General features: G+C 40.0%; 1 protein-coding gene across 4 annotated transcripts in view; it reads right to left on the bottom strand.

The window, feature by feature from the left end:
- Window positions 1-7861: 7861 nt before the first annotated feature.
- TTC26 (tetratricopeptide repeat domain 26) overlaps window positions 7862-19822 on the bottom strand; it is a 46636-nt gene continuing 34675 nt past the window's right edge. For 2 of the 4 annotated variants that reach the window (XM_004741673.3, XM_045063028.1), the window contains exons 14-18: window positions 19494-19577; window positions 18164-18233; window positions 17258-17364; window positions 11321-11454; window positions 7862-10162 (exon numbers count right to left, since the gene is read on the bottom strand). In XM_004741673.3, coding sequence (XP_004741730.1) covers window positions 10051-10162; window positions 11321-11454; window positions 17258-17364; window positions 18164-18233; window positions 19494-19577 — 507 coding nt within the window. In that variant the 3' untranslated portion in view covers window positions 7862-10050. Of the gene's footprint in view, window positions 10163-11320; window positions 11455-13967; window positions 14740-17257; window positions 17365-18163; window positions 18234-19493; window positions 19578-19822 lie in introns of those variants that run through there. The other 2 variants (XM_013049950.2, XM_045063030.1) reach the window with 2 other exon arrangements.

Genomic DNA, 19822 nt, shown 5'->3' with positions numbered 1-19822 from the left:
ACCTGAGCGGAAGGACCTACTGAGCCACCCAGGCGCCCCACCTATATGGTTTATTCACATTTTTTTCCTTTTCAACTGCTGTGAAATGGAATCTTTTACAACAAATTGAATCTTTAGCTCTTATCATTTTTGTTTGTTTAAAGGTTGATTGATTTAAGCGAGCGAGTGAGTGAGAGAGACAGAGAGACAGAGCATGTGCATGAACGGTGGAAGGGCAGAGGGGGAGGGAGACAGACTCCCTGGGAGTGGGGAGTCCGCTCTGGGGCTCAGATGAGGACCCTGAGCTCATGACCTGAGCCAAAACCAAGAATCAGAGGCTTAACTGACTTAAGTCACCCAGAAGCCCCTTTTTTTTTTTTTTTTGATGCTATTTCTTTCATTGCTTATTCTCGTAACTGTTATATCTTCATTGAGAAATGGGCCTTTTGTCATTCAAAGTGTATTTGTGTGTTTCTTTGACTTGCTTAATGATTGTGACCTGGATTCAACCCTGTTTGGTTGTGACACCTGCTCTCTTTTATTTGCATTTGCCCAATTATGCTATTGCCCATCTTTTTATTATCAATGTTTATGTGTAAACAGCAGCATTAGGTTTTGCTTTGTGATCTAATCTGCCAATCGTTTTCCTATAATAGGTGAGGGCAGCCCATTAACATTTTCCACACGAGAGGTATGTTTGAGCATAGATCTGACACATTATTTTCTATCATGCTTTCTCCTTTAAGCCTCTTCAAAAATCCCCCTTAAAGTGATCTGTTTGCTTTGTTTAATGTATGTTACTTCTGATAATTTGGAAGGTTTGTATTTTTATTCTAATAAGGTCATTTTATAATACGCTTAATCCTCAATTTCTTTTTGACATTGTCTCTAATTCCATACTATGACCAAGGATGAAATTTAATATTTTCTCTTTCTCTCTTTTTAAAGATTTTATTTATTTGACAGACAGAGACACAGAGAGTGAGGGAACATATCAGGGGAGTCAGAGAGGAAGAAGCAGGCTTTGTGCCAATCAGGGAGCCTGATCCCAGGACCCTGGGATCACAGCCTGAGCCAAAGGCAGATGCTTAACGACTGAGCCACCCAGGCACCCCTACTCTCTCCCTTTTTTAAGATTTTACTTTTTAAGTAATCACCACATCCAACATGGAGTTCAAGATCAAGAGTCACATGCGCTAACTGCTGAGCCAGCCAGGTACCCCAGTATTTTCTCTTTGTTCCACTTTATGTTTATTTTAATTTTTTTTTTTAAAGACTTGATTTATTTGAGAGAGAGTGAAAGCCAGAGAGATCACAGAGAGAGAGGGAGAAGTAGACTTCCCTACTGAGCAGGGAGCTTGATGGGGGGCTTGATCCCAGGACTCTAGGATCATAGCCTGAGCCAAAGGCAGATGCTTAACCGACTGAGCCACCCGGTGCCCCTATACTTTGTTTGGTTTGGAACTGTAAACTACAGTTACGTAACATTTGATCTATTCCCTTTAATGATGCCTTAAAGATGAAATATCAGTGAATTACTACTACTTTCTACCTTTCTGTCAGAGCAAAGTATTTGGTTACAGCTTTCATGTACATTTCACCAATTTTCTGGTGATATTTTTTGTTTACCATTTGACTTCCTTCCTTCCTTTTCTTTTGTGTTATTTTTCTGTAGACCCTTAGCAGTGTTGTCCATTCATTCGTTTGAATTACTCATCTTTTTTCTTTTTAACAACTTTTTAAAGGATTTTATTTATTTGAGACAGAGAGATAGAGAGCATGAACAGCGGGGAGAGACAAAGGGAGAAGCAGATGCCCCACTGAGCCAGGAGCCCGATGCGGGGCTCCATCCCAGGACCTTGGGACCATAACCTGAGCTGCAGGCAGATGCTTAACAACTGAGGTGCCCAATGAGTTACTGGTCTTTGAAGAAGATGCGTTTTCCTGGACCCGCTATTTTGGTGAATATGTATGTATATTCGGGGACCCCAGGGCTATGTGTCGGTCTGGCAGGTATTAAGCACATAACCTGGAGGGTTGGATTTACTCTTCTCCTTCATGACCAGCTGTGGCTCAGTTCTCAATGATATCTTCTCAGCTACACCGTAAAATTATACGGTGTTTCCTGCAAATATGACTCATCTCTGTGATTCTTTGGTTTGCTTGACTTCCCCTGCTTGTTAGATCTAAATTATAGCCTTTTTTTCCCTTTTATCTTTGTGCAATGAGATATGAAGCCAGCTTTTCCTCACACCCGCCCCCACCCCTCCCCATACATGGTCACTTTCTATTCCCTCTCCTCCTAAAACTGTTGGATCTATTTTTTTGTTGGATCGGTGTTCAGTGCTTATAGTTTTATGACCTATAAATGCTTTTTACAGCTGACCCATGAAGTCGGTTATGATTACTTTTCCTTCCCTGCATATTTGAATAATGATTGTCTCATTTGCTTTGTTTTCTATGGAGCTGATTTCCAAACTCTCTTCTCACTATGGTAATAAATGAGGTATTTTTTTTTAAAAGACTTTATTTATTCATTTGAGAGAGAGACTGACAGAACATACAAGCAGGGGGAGAAGCAGAGGGAGAGAGAGAAACAAGCTCCCTGCTGAGCCAGCCGGGGTGGTGGGGGGTCGGGGGGTGGGGGACTGATGGGGTGGGTGGGCCTGATGTGGGGCTCGATCCTAGGACCTGGAGATCATGACTTGAGCTGAAGGAGGACACCCAACCATCTGAGCCACCCGGGCACCCCTAATCCTGAATGAGTCTTTTTTGGAGCCTCTGACCTGCTCCGGTCTATACTGGTTGACCTCTGAGACTGTTGCCCAGCATCTTGAAGTATGTCTCCGTCTTTACCCTGGACATTCCCTTCACCGGCTCTTAACCTGGAGTCCTCACTTCTTTACACGCTGTGTCTTCTTGTTTCCTTAGTTGTTTTTTTTCCCCGCATGTGCTTGGTCTAGCACATAATTCAGGAGATAATTTTTGTCTGAAAAGAATGTCTGAAAAGAAATTTGTTCTGCTACATATTTATTTATTTATTTTTAATTTTTATTTTATTTTTTTTATTTTATTATTTTTTGAAGAGTTTATTTATTTATTTGACAGAGAGAGAGATCACAAGTAGGCAGAGAGGCAGGCAGAGAGAGAGAGGAGGAAGCAGGCTCCCCGCTGAGCAGAGAGCCCGATGTGGGACTCGATCCCAGGACCCCGGGATCATGACCCGAGCCGAAGGCAGTGGCCTAACCCACTGAGCCACCCAGGCGCCCCTAATTTTTATCTTATTTGACAGAGAGAGATCACAGTAGGAGAGAGGAAGGGAAGAGATCACAGAGAGAGGGGAAGGGAAGCAGGCCCCCTGCTGAGCAGAGAGCCCGATGCGGGACTCGATCCCAGGACCCTGAGATCATGACCTGAGCCGAAGGCAGAGGCTTAACCCACTGAGCCACGCAGGCGCCCCTCTGCTACATATTTAAATGACAATTTCTAGTTGGAAATAATTTTCCCTCTGAATTCTTAAGGCACTGCAGCTTTGTTTCATAGCTTCCAGAGCTGCTGCTGAGAAGTCCAATGCCATTTATCGATCAGATTTTTTTTTCTAATTGATTCGAGTTTTGACTGTTCTCAATTTGTCTCCACCTCCCCCACCGGCCCCAGCTTTAGTTCTCTTTGTCATCAGCGTTCCTTTAATTTTCGTTTTTAGTTCCTCTGCCACCCTGGAAAGATGCCCAGGTCAAATCCCAGTCTCCGAATAGTGTTTGTGACCTTAGAGAGTGAGCATAAACTTAAATCTGGGTTTCTTTATTAAAAATAACTTTATTGTACAACACCAAATCATTTATCTATCTATCTGGTGCTTGTTACATGACTGTATGCATTTGCTAAAACTCATAGAACTGTTAGTTCATATATGCATGTATATTTCACGATTTTTCCAGTCCTTTCCCCCAAAGGACTTTTGGCCATTTACTCAGGTGACAGGACACTAAGGAATCCCCAGCTCTTTTGAGGACTCCGAGATACAGGGTCCTAGAATGTGCCATGACCCCACTGTTGGAGTGGGGGCCCCAGGTAATAAATACAGTTCTGGCCAAAGGCCAACCCCTCATGGGTCCCCAGATCTCTCTAGTGGACATTTTCCCTTCATTTAATATATAATTAGGATCCACACACTTGATAATTAGAGAAACTCCAGTAATCATCTTGTGGTAGTAGAACCTTTAAGGCACTGTGGGGTGTGAAGTATTTTTTGTATCCAATTAGGAGGCGACCCATCTTACTTACTAGGTAATGACACCGTGGTAGTGGGGAGAGAATGCAGTACAGGCCACGTGACTAGACAAAGCATTCATTACAGCCATCCCAACTCACAGGAAAACAAAGGTCAAAAAAATCACAACGGAATTGCTTCCCGGTTCTGAGTAGTTCCTTTGTTAAACAAGCAAGGAAAGCCTTTTACTAATGGTGAGTTAATTAAATTCTGTTGGCTTGCAGCAGCTGATGAAAGTATCCAAAGAAAATAAATTAGCCTTTGGCAAGAAAAGTTGTTCAAAGAGCCGGGGATATTGGGAGTAACATTGATACTTGAAAACCGAGGCGAACGATTCAGGTGGTTTCCTGGGCTCTTTGTTCTGGAGTCGTCTTTGTCTGTTTCTTCAGCTAGCCAGTCACTCCACCTTTGTTCTGGAAAACTAGTATTTGTAGGGCATAGATTTTTACATAACTTTACTTTTTCACTGTGATTGAAAAAACCCCATAACTTAAAACTTAGCATCTTAATCACGTTTTTTTTTTTTTTATATTTTATTTATTTATTTGACAGAGAGAGAGATCACAAGTAGGCAGAGAGGCAGGCAGAGAGAGGGGGGAAGCAGGCTCCCTGCTGAGCAGAGCGCCTGATGCGGGGCTCGATCCCAGGACTCCGAGATCATGACCTGAGCCAAAGGCAGCGGCTTAACCCACTGAGCCACCCAGGCGCCACTCTTAATCATGTTTTAATCAATCTTCATATTGTTGTGAAACAGATTTCTAGAACTTCTGCATCTTGGAGGGCTCAAACTATACCCCTTAAACCACTTCTCTTTTCCTTTTCTCTTCAGTCCCTGGGGAGCACCATTCTACTTTTTGCTTCTGTGAATTTGACACTTTATTTTTTTTAAAGATTTTATTTATTTGACAGAGTTCACAATTAGGCAGAGAGGCAGGCAGAGAGAGAGGGAAAGAAGGCTCCCCGCTGATCAGAGAGCCTGATGTGGGGCTCGATCCCAGGATCATGACCCGGGCTGAAGGCAAAGGCTTTAACCCACTGAGCCACCCAGGCAACCTTAATTTGACACTTTAGATACTTCATGTCAGTGGGCACATAGAGTGTGGCAGCTCAGTTATGTCCCAACAATTTGTCTTCTTAAATGTTCCACTGCAAGAAGTTTCACTTGAGGCTCATAAGGCAATATTCTAGAGCAGAGCTCAACTGAAAACCTCTTCTGAAAAGGTCCAGATCATAAATATTTTAAGCATTGCAGGCCAAGAGGCAAAGTTGAGAATATTATGTAGCTATTTACATGACAAGAGGGAAAACAAATATCCCTAAATTTCTTTTTTTTAAGATTTTTTTTTTAAGATTTTAATTATTATTTGACAGAGAGAAATCACAAGTAGATGGAGAGGCAGGCAGAGAGAGAGAGAGGGAAGCAGGCTCCCCGCTGAGCAGGGAGCCCGATGCGGGACTCGATCCCAGGATCCTGAGATCATGACCTGAGCCGAAGGCAGCGGCTTAACCCACTGAGCCACCCAGGCGCCCCCCTAAATTTCTTTATTGAATCCCCTCAGTAAATGTATAAGTTACACTATCCCATCATTCCACTGCTTCTACAGTACCTTGCAATTATTCTTTAGGTCACTGTTACCCACATTTTCACCCCAACACACCCTTGTAATTTCTTCTTTTTTCGAGTAGGCGCCACACCCAACATGGGGCTTGAACTCACGACCCTGAGATCAGGAGTTACATGTTCTACCAACTGAGCCAGCCAGGCACTCCAACTTGTAATTTTAAAAATGTGAATAACATGTCTCAGCTCCACCATATTAATAACTACTCCTTGGTGAAAAAAAATGGCAAAGGAGAGTATAATTATATGTTTCTAGAGGAAATAAAAAACAAGGGCAAGTGTAATTATTTAATTGTACATAGTAGGAATGACCCGTACATTTCAGGAAGCAATAGGACTCCCTTGAAATTTTTGTGAAGTATGTAGTCATGTCTCAGAGTGCAGAAACCCTAATTAGAATCCCATAAACAATCAGAGATCACTGAGAATCCAACTTTTTCTTCCCAATAGGGAGTTCATTCATATAGGTGGACTGTGAGTTTTTTATGTGGTTATATTTCACTCTTTGCTTTAGTCAGTAGGAACCCTAAAGGTGAACTTCTGGCCCATCTCTAGTGATTCTGGTATGCCCTTTTGTGTATGAACTCTAGTCTTGGCTTCTTTTACTCTCAAATGCCTTCTATTTATACTCTGTAGCATGTATTTTGGTAATTTATCACCAACCTTTCCTGGAACACAGTGGGATGTAAGTAACTTACCAAATAAATACATGAATACATGAATGGATATACAAAAACTATGATGAATAAAATTAGATGTAGCCATAGTTTAGGCACAGTTTAGGTGCCTCACTCCATATATGGTCTATGTGTCACCCTGAGAGGGGCAGCCTGAGTGGGGGCCCTGCTACATCTGCTTCTTTCCCCTGCTTTGCCCCAACCACCAAGGTGGTCCCTCCTAGTTGTATATGGCATCCAGATTTTATTTCAAGGAATGGTTTTGTTGCAACAAAAAGCATCAATCAGGCTGTACACTACACACTCAATACACAAGCAGGAGGTGTCGCTTTATAAGGGACACAAACATTCCATTGCCGCCTTCTTCTTCTTTTTTTTTTTTTAAGATTTTATTTATTTATTTTAGAGAGAGCGAGCAAGAGTGAACAGCAGAGGAAGGACAGACTCCGCACTGAGCACAGAGCTTGATGTGCCCACAACCCCGAGATTATGATCTGAGCCGAAATCAAGAGTTGGATGCTTAACGGACTGGCCCACCCAGGAGCCCCAACCCACTGCCTTATTTTCTCTCAAAGCTTTGTTCCTATTGCCGACAACAAGCACACACTATTGTGTTTAGTTGTATATAGTCCAGTTGGACTGAGTTCCTTAAGTCAGGACTTTCATTATCTCTCTCTGCATTCCTGACTCCCAGGATATGCTTGGCACACAATAAAGCAATAATTAGATGAGTCAGAATTACATGAGGTCAGGTCTCACAAGTCCTTTGTTCCACCAGCTACGGTATGCTTGATTATTCAGTGACCAAGTATCAGCGAGCTTTCTTGTGTGAGGTGTCGTACCACGCACTGGCTAGAACACTTTTGAAATGAGCTATGACTCAGCAGACAGCCAAACCTAATATGACCCAGCAGGAACCACAGCCTTAGTGGAAAGCTCCTAAAAAAATACCTACTTTCCTCTCTCATAAGGAGTACCTGTGGAGCTCCAGACTTTATTTTTTTTTTATTTTTTTTATTTTTTAAAGATTTTATTTATTTATTTGACAGAGAGAGATCACAAGTAGGCAGAGAGGCAGGCAGAGAGAGAGAGAGGAGGAAGCAGGCTCCCCGCTGAGCAGAGAGCCCGATGCGGGACTCGATCCCAGGACCCTGAGATCATGACCTGAGCCGAAGGCAGCGGCTTAACCCACTGAGCCACCCAGGCGCCCCCAGACTTTATTTTTTTTTTCCTTCCAGTCTGGGGTCAAGAAAGGGGAGAAGGCACATGACACACCCAGGACCTGCATTCAACGCACTCCACAGGATACCGTAATAAGACCAAATAATAAACTTTAATTTGAGTATATTACAGTACAATATAATAATTCTTTTAAAGTACAAAAATAATTAAAAATGTTTTTCCATTTGCAATTCATCTTTGCTACCAACTATAAATAGAACATGGATGTCTTGAACTGTACACATGACGCTACATTTCTCAGCCTCACCCTCTTCTCTGCCCAGTCATCACGTATCAGAATAAAACCGCCAGGCAACACGGCTCTGCAATCTTGAGACTCTGCCAACATGTTTCAGGAGTAGCTATCCTTACTACAGAATTGGATGGTATCCCTCTTAAACTAGTCCTTATGCTTTTTTGGCTCACTTCTATAGATTAAACACTTTCTAAAAATCAGTTTAAAATTCCAGGAATTGCTATGTTTGGAGTATCTGCTTTTCTCAAAAGACTGGGAAATGGCTGGGAGATGCTAGAGTGTTAAATTCAACAAAAGCTCATTTAAAAGTAAATCACCATCAGTAGAAAAGCTTATCAAGTATAGGAGATTTGAAAATAATCGCAATTAACCGGAAGACAAATTTTATTGCCAAAAGCCACAGAGGTGTTCTATCTTTTTCCACTACTATGTTTACTAGTATTTTAAGTGAGCGTTAAGTAAGAATCACAAGATAATTCAAAAATTAGAGCAGGTTCTGCCCAGCTCTGATCCACCAAGTACCTTAGATGCCGAGAACCAACTACTGAAAAAGTAGGAACAACATTAATGAGAAAGTAGAAGCTTTGGCATACAAAAAATAATGTAATTTTGTTTTCTAAAATTCAGTTATTCACGCCAGTTTGTTTTGACTTGTGCTCTGAACTGATTAGAACTGGGTCTAAGACAAAAGACAGGAACTGAAAGGACCCCTTGCAAATGTCCAGAAGGTAGAGGCTACCTGCAGTCACTGATGTCTCCTGAGCTGCCCCTGGCCCTGTCCCTGGCCCCATTCTGTACAGCTCAGCCACAGAGCATGCCGCGGCGTGGGTCCAACAACCGAGGCAATGCTTACGTGAGGTCTCGAAGCTGTCTGTTGTGCTCCAGGAACTAGGACGGACTTTCAGTTCCACGGTGGATAGGGATGGCTCTATACTTGGTACACCTGTAACTCTGCGGACCTTAAACTCATAGGAACAAAATACATGGTGTAGGAACAAAGGTAATCCGGTACAGAAAAACATGTATGTCTATTTTCTGAAAAATCAGTTGTTGAGTCTAAAACTGCTCAGCTGTATAATAGGTATATGTTGCGAGAGCTCCGAAACATGGGGCTGGAACATGCCATGACTTAGGATAGAGTCCGGCCATGAGGACCTTCCTCAAAGAGCTCTGCAGAGTTCACGCTTAGTTATCATTACATTAATAAACAGCCACACTGCATACATATAATCTATGTAGCCCTCCTTTCAAAATTGATATTTATTCAGCACAATATATGAAAAAAGTCCCTATTTTGTTCCCTAAAATATAATGGAGAAGTGACTAATGCAATTTGTATACTATTTCTTGAATACCTTTCAATGTACCACACAGACTGTTTTCATAGTACTCACCTTTTAAAAAACTCCACTACTCCTGTTACCACTGTAACATGTTATTTATCATCAGAATTACTGCAAGAGTAATCCCCAGAATCCATTATCTATTAACGAGTTTGATAAAGGATCTTACTGGCCCTCTTAGAATCATAGCGCTATTTATAACCTTTGCTCTCCCAATTCAAAAATGCATCATGAAATTCTTAATGGAATTCCCCAGTAAAATGGGATAATGTACAGATGGCTAAGATGAAGACGACAGAATGATGGTGACTCTTGAGCATTAAAGGCATTTGTCCTTGCAGCCAGAGGAAAATGCCAGAATGCCAATATTAAAAAAAAAATTATTCCATTCTCCTTAAAGTCAGTTAATTATGTAAGAGTTCTCTGAGTATTTTTGGAAGAAAGGCACCAGACAAGTCCAAAGTCTTATTGCTAGTTGGATCATACAGGAGCCACAGGGCAGACCATGGCATTTAGCTCAGCCAGGAGGCTAGTTCTAAGCAAGTCAGTCACTGATCTTGAGGGTCGAGGGGCAAGGAAGAAAATGTCAGAGAACAGCCCTGCGTTTCATATTAAACGTGAGGAAAATGCTTTCCATTTACACATCCAAGTGGTGACTGGTTCCCTCAGACTCTGGAGCTATTTTAGACAGGCACTCTGTTTTCTTTGGCCCATTTCTTCATGATCCGGATGATGTACTCCACCTGGGTGTTACCCGTGCTTCTCAGTAAATGGAGCACTTCTCGAAGGGTCTCTCTGAGGAAAAGATTTGAAAGGACAAAGTGTGTCAATACAGCGTGTGAACTAAGAGGAAAAATGAACTCGTACTTGTTCCTCACATACTTCCAGCAGGACGTCTTCGGTGATAGACTATGTCACTACATATTCACAAGCCAGTGATGAACTTCCAAGCCTTCCATTTTTATGGTGGCATAGTAAAACAGGAATTCTTTCTTTCTTTTTTTTTTTTTTAAAGATTTTATTTATTTATTTGACAGAGAGAGTGAGAGATCACAAGTAGGCAGAGCAACAGGCAGAGATAGAAAGGGAAGCAGGCTCCCGGCTTAGCAGAGAGCCCGATGCGGGAAGCCTGCTTCTCCCCCATCTCTCTCTGCCTGCATCTCTGCCTACTTGTGATCTCTGTCAAATAAATAAATGAAATCTTAAAAAAAAAACAAAACAAATTTAGTTTTAAGTATTTTCATTTTTGTTACAAATGGAGCTGTATGCTATTTAATTTTATATAATCTACTGTCTTGGTACTTCCTGGAATATGGGAAGGTGAAAGAAAAAAGAATGATCAACCATACCCACTCCATCCCTAATTCTTTGAAGCCTAAATTAAAAGACATGAAAAAGCCAATAGGTAAAGGAAAGAATAGAAGAGATTGAAAAAGACTTCTATGAAAATGACAATTCAGGGGCGCCTGGGTGGCTCAGTGCGTTAAGCCGCTGCCTTCGGCTCAGGTCATGATCTCAGGGTCCTGGGATCGAGTCCCATATCGGGCTCTCTGCTCAGCAGGAAGCCTGCTTCCTCCTCTCTCTCTGCCTGCCTCTCTGCCTACTTGTGATCTCTGTCTGTCAAATAAATAAATTAAATCTTTAAAAAAAAAAAAAAAAAAAAAAAGAAAATGACAATTCATTTGGATCCAAATATAGATATTGCTTTTATATTTGAAAGCCATAGTATGTTCAATGTCCCTAGTACATATGATTAAGAATGACCCGATTTTACAACATGAAAAATTTCTGGAGCAAAAAGGTCATATAGAAATATGAAACATCTTAATCTTCTGTTCATCATAAACATCATTATAGCTTTGGGTTTTTAGAGGATGGCATCCAAGAAAGCAATTCTTTTCCTTTACAAACCTGCAAAAGAACAGAGGTAGTGTCTCTTGTCTGATTACTTACTTGGGTTCTCTCCCAGCTAAGATCATCTGGAAAATACCCACACAGGCACCCCTCTTGCCTTCCCAGTATTCAGGGTTGGGATCCAGCCTCTCTAGGACATCAAAAGCTTTGGCTGAATAGTAGAACTGGCCCATCTGATTAAAAGAAAATATTGTGATAATACTTATATTCAAAAGATTGCATGGAATGAAACTAAATGTAAAGATACTGTTTAAAAAGAACAGTATAAAAAATGTATGGTTAGTGATAACATCAGTTAGCAAACTAGATAGAACTTCAATTTCTTATTAAAACAAAAAGGAAACTCACAATTTGAGACGTGGTTCGATTTACACCAACTTACCTTTATCCAGTTTTCAACAATATAACATTTTTTTCTACATACAGTCAAATTATGCTGTAATCAACACATGTATCATTTCTTCTAATTATAGTATAATCTTGATAAAGTGATAATTGTGATTTGAGCAGGGTATCATTCCAGTTTCCTTCATACATTCTGTAGATAACTACTATCATTCATTTTATGCTAATCTGATCATGTTCAACCCAAGAGAACATGATTTTCCCTGACCTTGTTCCTAAATTCTCAAAATGCCTAGATGGATACTACTAAACACCAAATCTTCTAAATGTTTAATTCATTTTGACAGACCTCTTTCCCAAATACATGACACATTTCCTTGGCCTCATAGTGCATGTCTAATACCACTAAATTCTCTTTAGATGAGTTTTCTTTCCTCCTTTCTTTTTTAAAAAAGATTTCATTTATTTATTTGACAGAGATTGAGAGAGCACAAGCAAGGGGAGTGACAGGCAGAGGGAGAGGGAGAAGCAGATTCCCTGCTGAGCAGGGAGCCTGATGCAGGGTTTCTGGGATCACTCTGGGATCATGACCTGAGCCAAAGGCAGATGCTTAATTGACTGAGCCACCCAGGCGCCCCTAGATGAGTTTTGTTGACCAGCCATTATAAATGTAGTGTTGCCATTTCACTGAAGGCTTCAAACTACTAGGCCATCCCTTTTGTTCAGGGTGGCTGAATCACCTCTCCATTCCTGTAAACTGTTGTCCTAAACCTTTGCCAATTTCCTGAAAATCTCTATTGTACTCTTAGCGTTTTTCTTTCAGGGAAAACACAACTTTCCTCCCTCCAATTCAAGTTATATTTGTATTCTCACTGATCCTTCCCTCATTTCTGCCCATTTCACAGGAAGAAGTGTTCTTATTACTTTTCAAGGTTTCTTCCTATGATCTATTCAAATTACTTTTGGTAAAATAACAATGTGAACGGTGTATGAAACACAAATGTACAGTTCAGTGCCTATAACCTGAATGCAAATGTAACCATCACCTAGGTCAAGAAACAAGACTTTGACAGCAAAACAGAAGCTCTGTGTTTCCCTTCCAGACCACAACCTTCTCCTTCCTTCCAGAAGCAACTACTATTCCAACGTTTATAGTCATCAGTTTTTGACTGTCAAAATCTTTGTTGTTTTTTTTTTTTACAATTTTATGTATATACCTTTAGACAATATAATTAAATTTTGCCTCTCAAAATTTTATCTCTAAGAATACCATAAATATTCTTTTTTGTCTTACATATGTTAAGATGTAATATCTTAACATATATATGCATCTATATTGCTGGATATAACTCTGGTTGGTTCATTTCTTAGAACATTTTATTTTGAAACAATTCTAGATTTACAGGAAATTATGAAGATAGTACAAAGAAGTCCCATGTTCCTTTCACCCAATTCCCCCAGTTATAGCTTACATTAGTGCAATATCACCGGATCAAAACCAGGAAGCGGACATTGCTACAGTGCGTGCATATAGTTCTGTCATTTTATCAAATGTGCAGACTCACGTAACTAGCATTGCTATCAAGATACAGAACTATTCCATCACCACAAGGCTGTGCTACCTGTAAATAGTCAGTCATGTGTGCTCCCCTCCCTGCTCACCAGCCCTAACTCCCAGCAATAACCAATTTGTTCTACATCTCTAAAATTCTATAATTTCACAAATGTCATATATACATATATATATGAAATCAAGCAGTACGGGACCCTTTGAGATTGGCTTTTTCACTCAGCATAATGTCCTTGTTATTCCTTGTTAATCCAGGTTATTTTGGCACAGCATAGGAAATATAGTCAATGGTTTATAAGAGTGTATGATGACAGATAGTAGCTAGACTTGTGAGCATAGTGTTGTTGAATCACTATGTTGTACACCTGAAACTAACGTGCTATTGTGTATAACTATACTTCAGTTAAAAAAAATCTGAGTTACGGAATGCCTGGGTGGCTCAGTCAGTTAAGTGTCTGCTTTCAGCTAAGCTCATGATCCCAGGGTCCTGGGATAGAGTCCAACATAAGGCTCAGCAGGGAGCCTGCTTCTCCCTCCACCCACTGCTTCCCCTGCTTGTGCGTTCTCTCTCCCTCTGACAAATAAAGTCTTTAAAAAAAAAAAAAAAAGATAGTTGGGGTTGCCTTGGTGGCTCAGTTGGTTAAGTATATGCCTTCGGGTCAGGTCATGGTCCCAGGGTTCTGGGATCAAGCCCTGCATTGGGCTCCCTGCTCAGTGGGTAGTCTGCTTCTCCATATCCCTCTGCTGCTCCCTGACTGGTGCTCTCTCTCAAATAAATAAATAAAATCTTTAAAAAATAAATCCGAGTTACTGTGTGTACCAATAGTTTGCTCCTATTATATAACTCTGAAAAAGCAGGTGGGACCTCCACCTAAAGTTTGGTTTGTATGCCAAGAGCGATATTGCCACACCCAGAGAGCATGGAAAGATTTATTACTTATATAATTGAGGCCCGTGGGGGAAAGTAGGCCAGGCCTCTCAAGCAGGTCCAAAATGGCCTGAGAGAGCAAGCAAGAAGACTGGCTGGGTTTTTATTGTGGTTGGGGGTGGGGCTGGGATGAGGTTCCCAAGCAGGAACAGGGGCTTGTGTGGTTTGAACCACTTGATGTCATCAGAGAAGGGACTAGCATTTCTTATCACTTTGTCCAGATGTGGGGCACAAGAGGAAGAGGAAAGGGTGAGGCTTAAAAGCTGTCAACAGTCAAACATCGAGAAATGGAGTCAGGCTTATCATCACCATTCCTGTTTATTAATGAATAGTAGTCCATGCCAAACCAGTTTGTTTAACCATTCACTACTGCAGGACACTTGGATTACTTCCAGTTTTTGGTTATTACAAATAGAGCTGCTGTTGACATTGGGAATAGGTATTTGTGCAGACACAGGGTTTCATTTCTTTGGGATAAATGCCCAGGAAAGTGATTGCTGGATCGTATGTTAAGCATATGTTTGTTTGTTAACAAAACCACCTATTTCACAGTATATTATCTTTTTCATCTTTTTACTTTCAACCTACCTATGTCATTGTATTTGAAGTGAGTTTCTGTAAAAAGAACATAGATTAGTTATGGTTTTTTATCCACTCTGTCAATGTCTGTCTTTTAATTGGTATATTTAGACCATTTACATTTAATGCAATTATTGCCATGTTAGGACTTAATTCTGCCTTTTTTTTTTTTCCTATTTGCTTTTTCTGTTTTTCCTAGATATCTTGCACATGTCTCTGTAGTTTGCAGCTGGAGAAAGATGTGATTGTGCAATTAGCAGAGAGGAAGGGCAAAAAAGTCTAGGCTTGACCTCTCCAGTCTTCTCCTATACATGTCTTTTTCCTGCTTTTTCTGTATTATAATAAGTCTTAGCCACAAGTGTAACTCTGAGTCATGTGAACCCTTCCAGTGACTCACCAAAGCAGTGGGTGGCCATGGGACCACCGAGACAGTAGGTTATGCTAAATTATTTTTCAAGGTCGTTATCTTCCTTTGATCTTTACCTCATCTTCCTCTCATCTCTTTTAGGGTCTTCCTCCATCAGAAATGTTCCTACTCTATTGGATCTTTAAACTCACTGTTCAACAGCTCCTCTGCATAAAGATACACTCTGAACTTATATTCTAAAAGAAAAAAACTCTCCCTCCACCTGCAAAAATACTTCCCAACCCCAAACCCATAACCTTGTTTTCCCTTTTAAGTTAGCAACACATTTCTCCCTTACTGTGGTCTATACTCACTGAATCTGCTTTCTAATCTCATTCTCTTCTCTACCCACTATTGTTTTCTCAAATCTCATACAGCTCCATCAGGTTGCATATTTGACATCCTCTTTCCTTGGCTTTTGATATAACAGGAACAAGAAAAACAGGAATGAAGAGTACTTTTCTCCCCCTCCTGGTTCTTTTCTTTCTTTTAAGTCCATCTTCACCCTCTGTCTCTGTCACTCTACCTATCCTTTAAGTACTGGTGTCCATGTGGTTCCTCATCCCATTTACTGGTTAACCTCCATTCTCTCCCATCCTCTGCTGCTTCTGCTACTCCTATTACTCCTAGTACTATCACCACCTCCACCATTAACTACTGCTAACTTTTTTTCCTCTCTCTCTCTCTTTCTTTCTTTCTTTTTTTTTTTCCCCACATGGGTGGGGAAAGGGGAGGGGCAGAGAGGAGGGCGGAGAGGAGAGGAGAGGAGAGAATCCTAAGCAGGATCCATGCCCAGCATGCGGAGCCAATTCCACGACCATGGGATCATGACCTGTGCCAAAATCAGGAATTGGATGCTTAACTGACTGAGCAATCCAGGTGCCCCTATTAACTTCTAAAACTACATTTCTAACCCTGACCTTTCACATGAATACCTGAGCTCCAGAATTTGAGGCTAATTTGTCAAAAAGCTTTTTATCTATAGGTTAGGACCCAAAAGTCCTCCCTCCTTCTCCCTTCCTTGCCAACTCCACCCCCACCGCCACACACACATACACAGACCCACTCCCGCATACACACATAGAGTCCCAGTCCTTTACTAAATCTGATTGCTTTTTTATTCTTTTTCTAGTTCCTTTGTCTCTCCTGTCTATAATTTGCACTTAAGTATTCCCCAAGGTTTGGTTTGCAACTCTATACTCTTCTCACTTTCCTACCCTACCTGGGTAATCTTTTTTCCAGGGCTTTAATTACTATTGAAATGCTGATGAGTTCTCCAAATCTAAGTCTCTAGATGTGAGGAGACATCCTTCTTGAGCTTCAGAACCAAGTTTCCAACTACCAGATGAATATCTCTACTTGGATGGTATCTAAAGACTCACACACGACCTTTAGAAATCTAAAACCACCTCTCTAAATCATTGTTTCATATATATTGTTTCATATTTCATTTTTATGTATACATACTTGATATACATGTAAAACCCTGAAATGCTATCTCTGAGCTCATTTTGTTCATAAAAGGGATGACATTCCATTTTTTAAAAAATTTTATTTATTTATTTAAGCTCCCAACATGGAGCCCAAAACGGGCCTGAGCTCATGACCTGAGCTGAGATCATGAGTCAGCTACCAAACCAACTGAACCACCCAGGTGCCCCTAAAGATTTTATTTTATTATTTTTTAATACTTTATTTTAAAGATTGTATTTATTTATTTGACAGACAGAGATCACAAGTAGGCAGAGAGGCAGGCAGGTGGTGGGGCTGGGTGGGGGGGGAAGCAGGATCCCTGCTGAGCAGAGACCCTGATGCGGGGCTCGATCCCAGGACCCCAGGATCATGACCTGAGCCGAAGACAGAGGCTTTAACCCACTGAACCACTGAACCACTCAACCACCCCCAAAGATTTTATTTTTAAGTAATCTCTACACCCAACGTGGGGCTTGAACTCACAACCCTGAGATCAAGAGTCCCATGTTCTTCCAACTGAGCCAGCTAGAGCCCAGGGATGACATTTCTGGTAGTTCTATGTGAATCCTCTTACCAATGGCCATTTAATCTCTAGGACACTTCTCCCTAATAATTAATTAGTGTAGTATGTGACATTGATCTTCAGTTTTCCCTTTAGCTCTCACTCAGACTCACCTTGTAGCAGTCATTAGCAATGAGCTGTAAGAGGCTAAACGACTCGCCAGAGGTTTCCATCTTAAGATAAAGTTCCCAGGCTAGTCTTGGTTTCTTGTTCATGATATCTACAAAAGGACGGAAAGATTTTTGCCTCTTAAATGTATAGGAAATCTAATTCTGCATCTTGCTATTCTTTGGCTTTGGTTTTAGTTTCCAAACAGACAGAGAAATGGTAAACATCACTCACGTAGAAAGTTTGCAATGTTAGCATTAAGCTGATTCTCCACCAGAACTCTACCATATGTACAATACTTAAGTTAGGATTTACATAATTATATCTTTCTAGACTGGGTTGATTTCCAGTTGGTCCCTTTGCTCATCTGCTTAAAAGTCATGTATCATTCATTCAATCCTACTTATATAGTTTCAGCCTCACTTAGAACACCAATTGCTGCTTGCTCCTGATTTTAAACACTCTGTGAACATTTGAAATGCAAGGGGAAAAAAAGAAGCAAGAAAAGATAATGAAGGGACAGGGAAACATACAAAATATTATGTTTTTGACATTTTATCACTTCTCAGGCCTGCTTCATAACGAAAAGGTAAAATTAGCAACAGTATCACTTAACAAAGAACCCTGTAAACTGACATTCTGGAAACTTTAACAGGGCTGATAGAAAAACTTGGCATCTTTCAGGACTGTTCATGCTAGCTCAACATCGTATGGTAGAACTAATCACAAGGTAAATGTACATAATACATGAACAGGACCATCCTCACAGAGCAGCATGAACAATGCTCAATTTCAGGGTTTACTCATTCTACAAAACAAAATTAGAACTCTTCACTGTAATTTCCATCCAGAAGATTATGCAACAGAGAAGAAAAAGAGGATTCCTCTGTAACATTTAAAAGAAGACTCACAGCACCGAGCCAACCAACTGAGGTAAATGTAATCATTTTTCATCTTCTCACTTTGGATTAAAAGGAAAACCTGCAAGAAGAAGAAAGAAAAGAAATAAATATGAAGATATTTTTGTCGTAAAAATACCTTATCGGCTTGCCTTAGGTTAATACTTAGTGTTGCCTTCCAGATGGTCAAATTCTCCTCACGCTGCTAAGAAAAGGACAAAACTGTGGTGATGTTGACACACCACTCTCAGTTACTGATCTCAGAAGCTGGCTGAAGAAATTTGGTAAGGATAAAGAAGATATGAACAGAATAATTAACAACCACATAACACCTACTTTGTTCAAGGACACATAATCATGTTACTGGGCAGTAAAGCAAGTCTCAACAAATTTTGAAGGACTGGTGTAATACAGAGCACACTGGATGACCACAATATGATTAACTTATAAATCAAAATGAAATAGTCTGGGACACATTTGAAAATTATGACACACATTTTAAAATAACTCACAAAGAAGACATAATGTAAGGTAAAAATTAGAATTTGAATAATAAAAGGAAAAACTTGCTAAATAATAACAAAATCTAATTGAATAATTCAATGGAATTGCTTTGAATGATTCAGGAAAATCAATTCATGGAGTTAGAAGTCATAGTGATTAGCCTTGGGAGAAAGGGACGGACTCAAACAGTAAGATGACAGGGTTTTTACAGGGTTAAGGTAATACTGTTTCATGATCTAAGGATGGATTATTTGGGTATGTTGACTTTAAAAATTCATCAAACTGTATACTTTGATTTGGATACTTTTCTCAATGTATGTTATGCTTTTATAAAATATAGCAGAAAAAGGAAAATAGTAATATGGTTAAAAAATCTATATGTCCCTCACACTGTATTTCTTAATGTAACCTAAGGACAAAGGAACTTTTCATAATCATTTGCCCCTGAACATTTTATTTCAGTGAGAAAAAGATAAAAATGTTTTTATATTTTTTCAAGTTTTTATTTAAATTCCAGTTAGCTAATATATGGTATAATATTACTTTCAGTTGTAGAATTTAGTGATTCAACACTTTACAACACTCAGTGCTCAGCACAAGTACACTCCGTAATTCCCATCACCCATTTAGCCCATCCCTCACCCCTCCCATCCAGCAATCCCCAGTTTGTTCTTTATTGTTAAGACTGTTTTATGGTTTGCCTCTCTTTTTTCTTCTTTCCTCTATGTTCATCTATTTTGTTTCACTCTGGAAAACAGTATGGGAATTCCTCAAAAAGTTAAAGGATAATCATGTTTTTAAATAGAAACATTTGAATGCATCAAAAGCATGTACCCACCTCTTCACCCTCACTTGTGTTGCCTGTGGCAGCTTTGGCTTGGGCATAATTAAAGTTAAAGATGTCATCGTTGTAGAAGTAACTCTGAAAAACATCCCAAGAATAGGTCACATTGAATATTAACATACCAATATAACATATCAGTTATACTAGACAAACTCAAAAATAATTTTAAGGAATTAGCTAACACCATCGATGACACTGAAGTAAAAGGGACATCTCTAAAAGTTTAAGATTTTATTTATTTATTTATTTATTTTAAAAATTTTATTTATTTATTTGAAAGAGATCACAAGTAGGCAGAGAGGCAGGCAGAGAGAGAGAGGGAA

This window comes from Mustela putorius, unplaced genomic scaffold, assembly GCF_011764305.1.
Source record: "Mustela putorius furo isolate JIRA1106 unplaced genomic scaffold, ASM1176430v1.1 tig00003845_pilon_pilon_pilon, whole genome shotgun sequence".
Taxonomy (NCBI): Eukaryota; Metazoa; Chordata; class Mammalia; order Carnivora; family Mustelidae; genus Mustela; species Mustela putorius.
The sequence above is the reverse complement of the archived record's forward strand: the minus strand, read 5'-3'. Positions and strand labels throughout refer to the sequence as shown.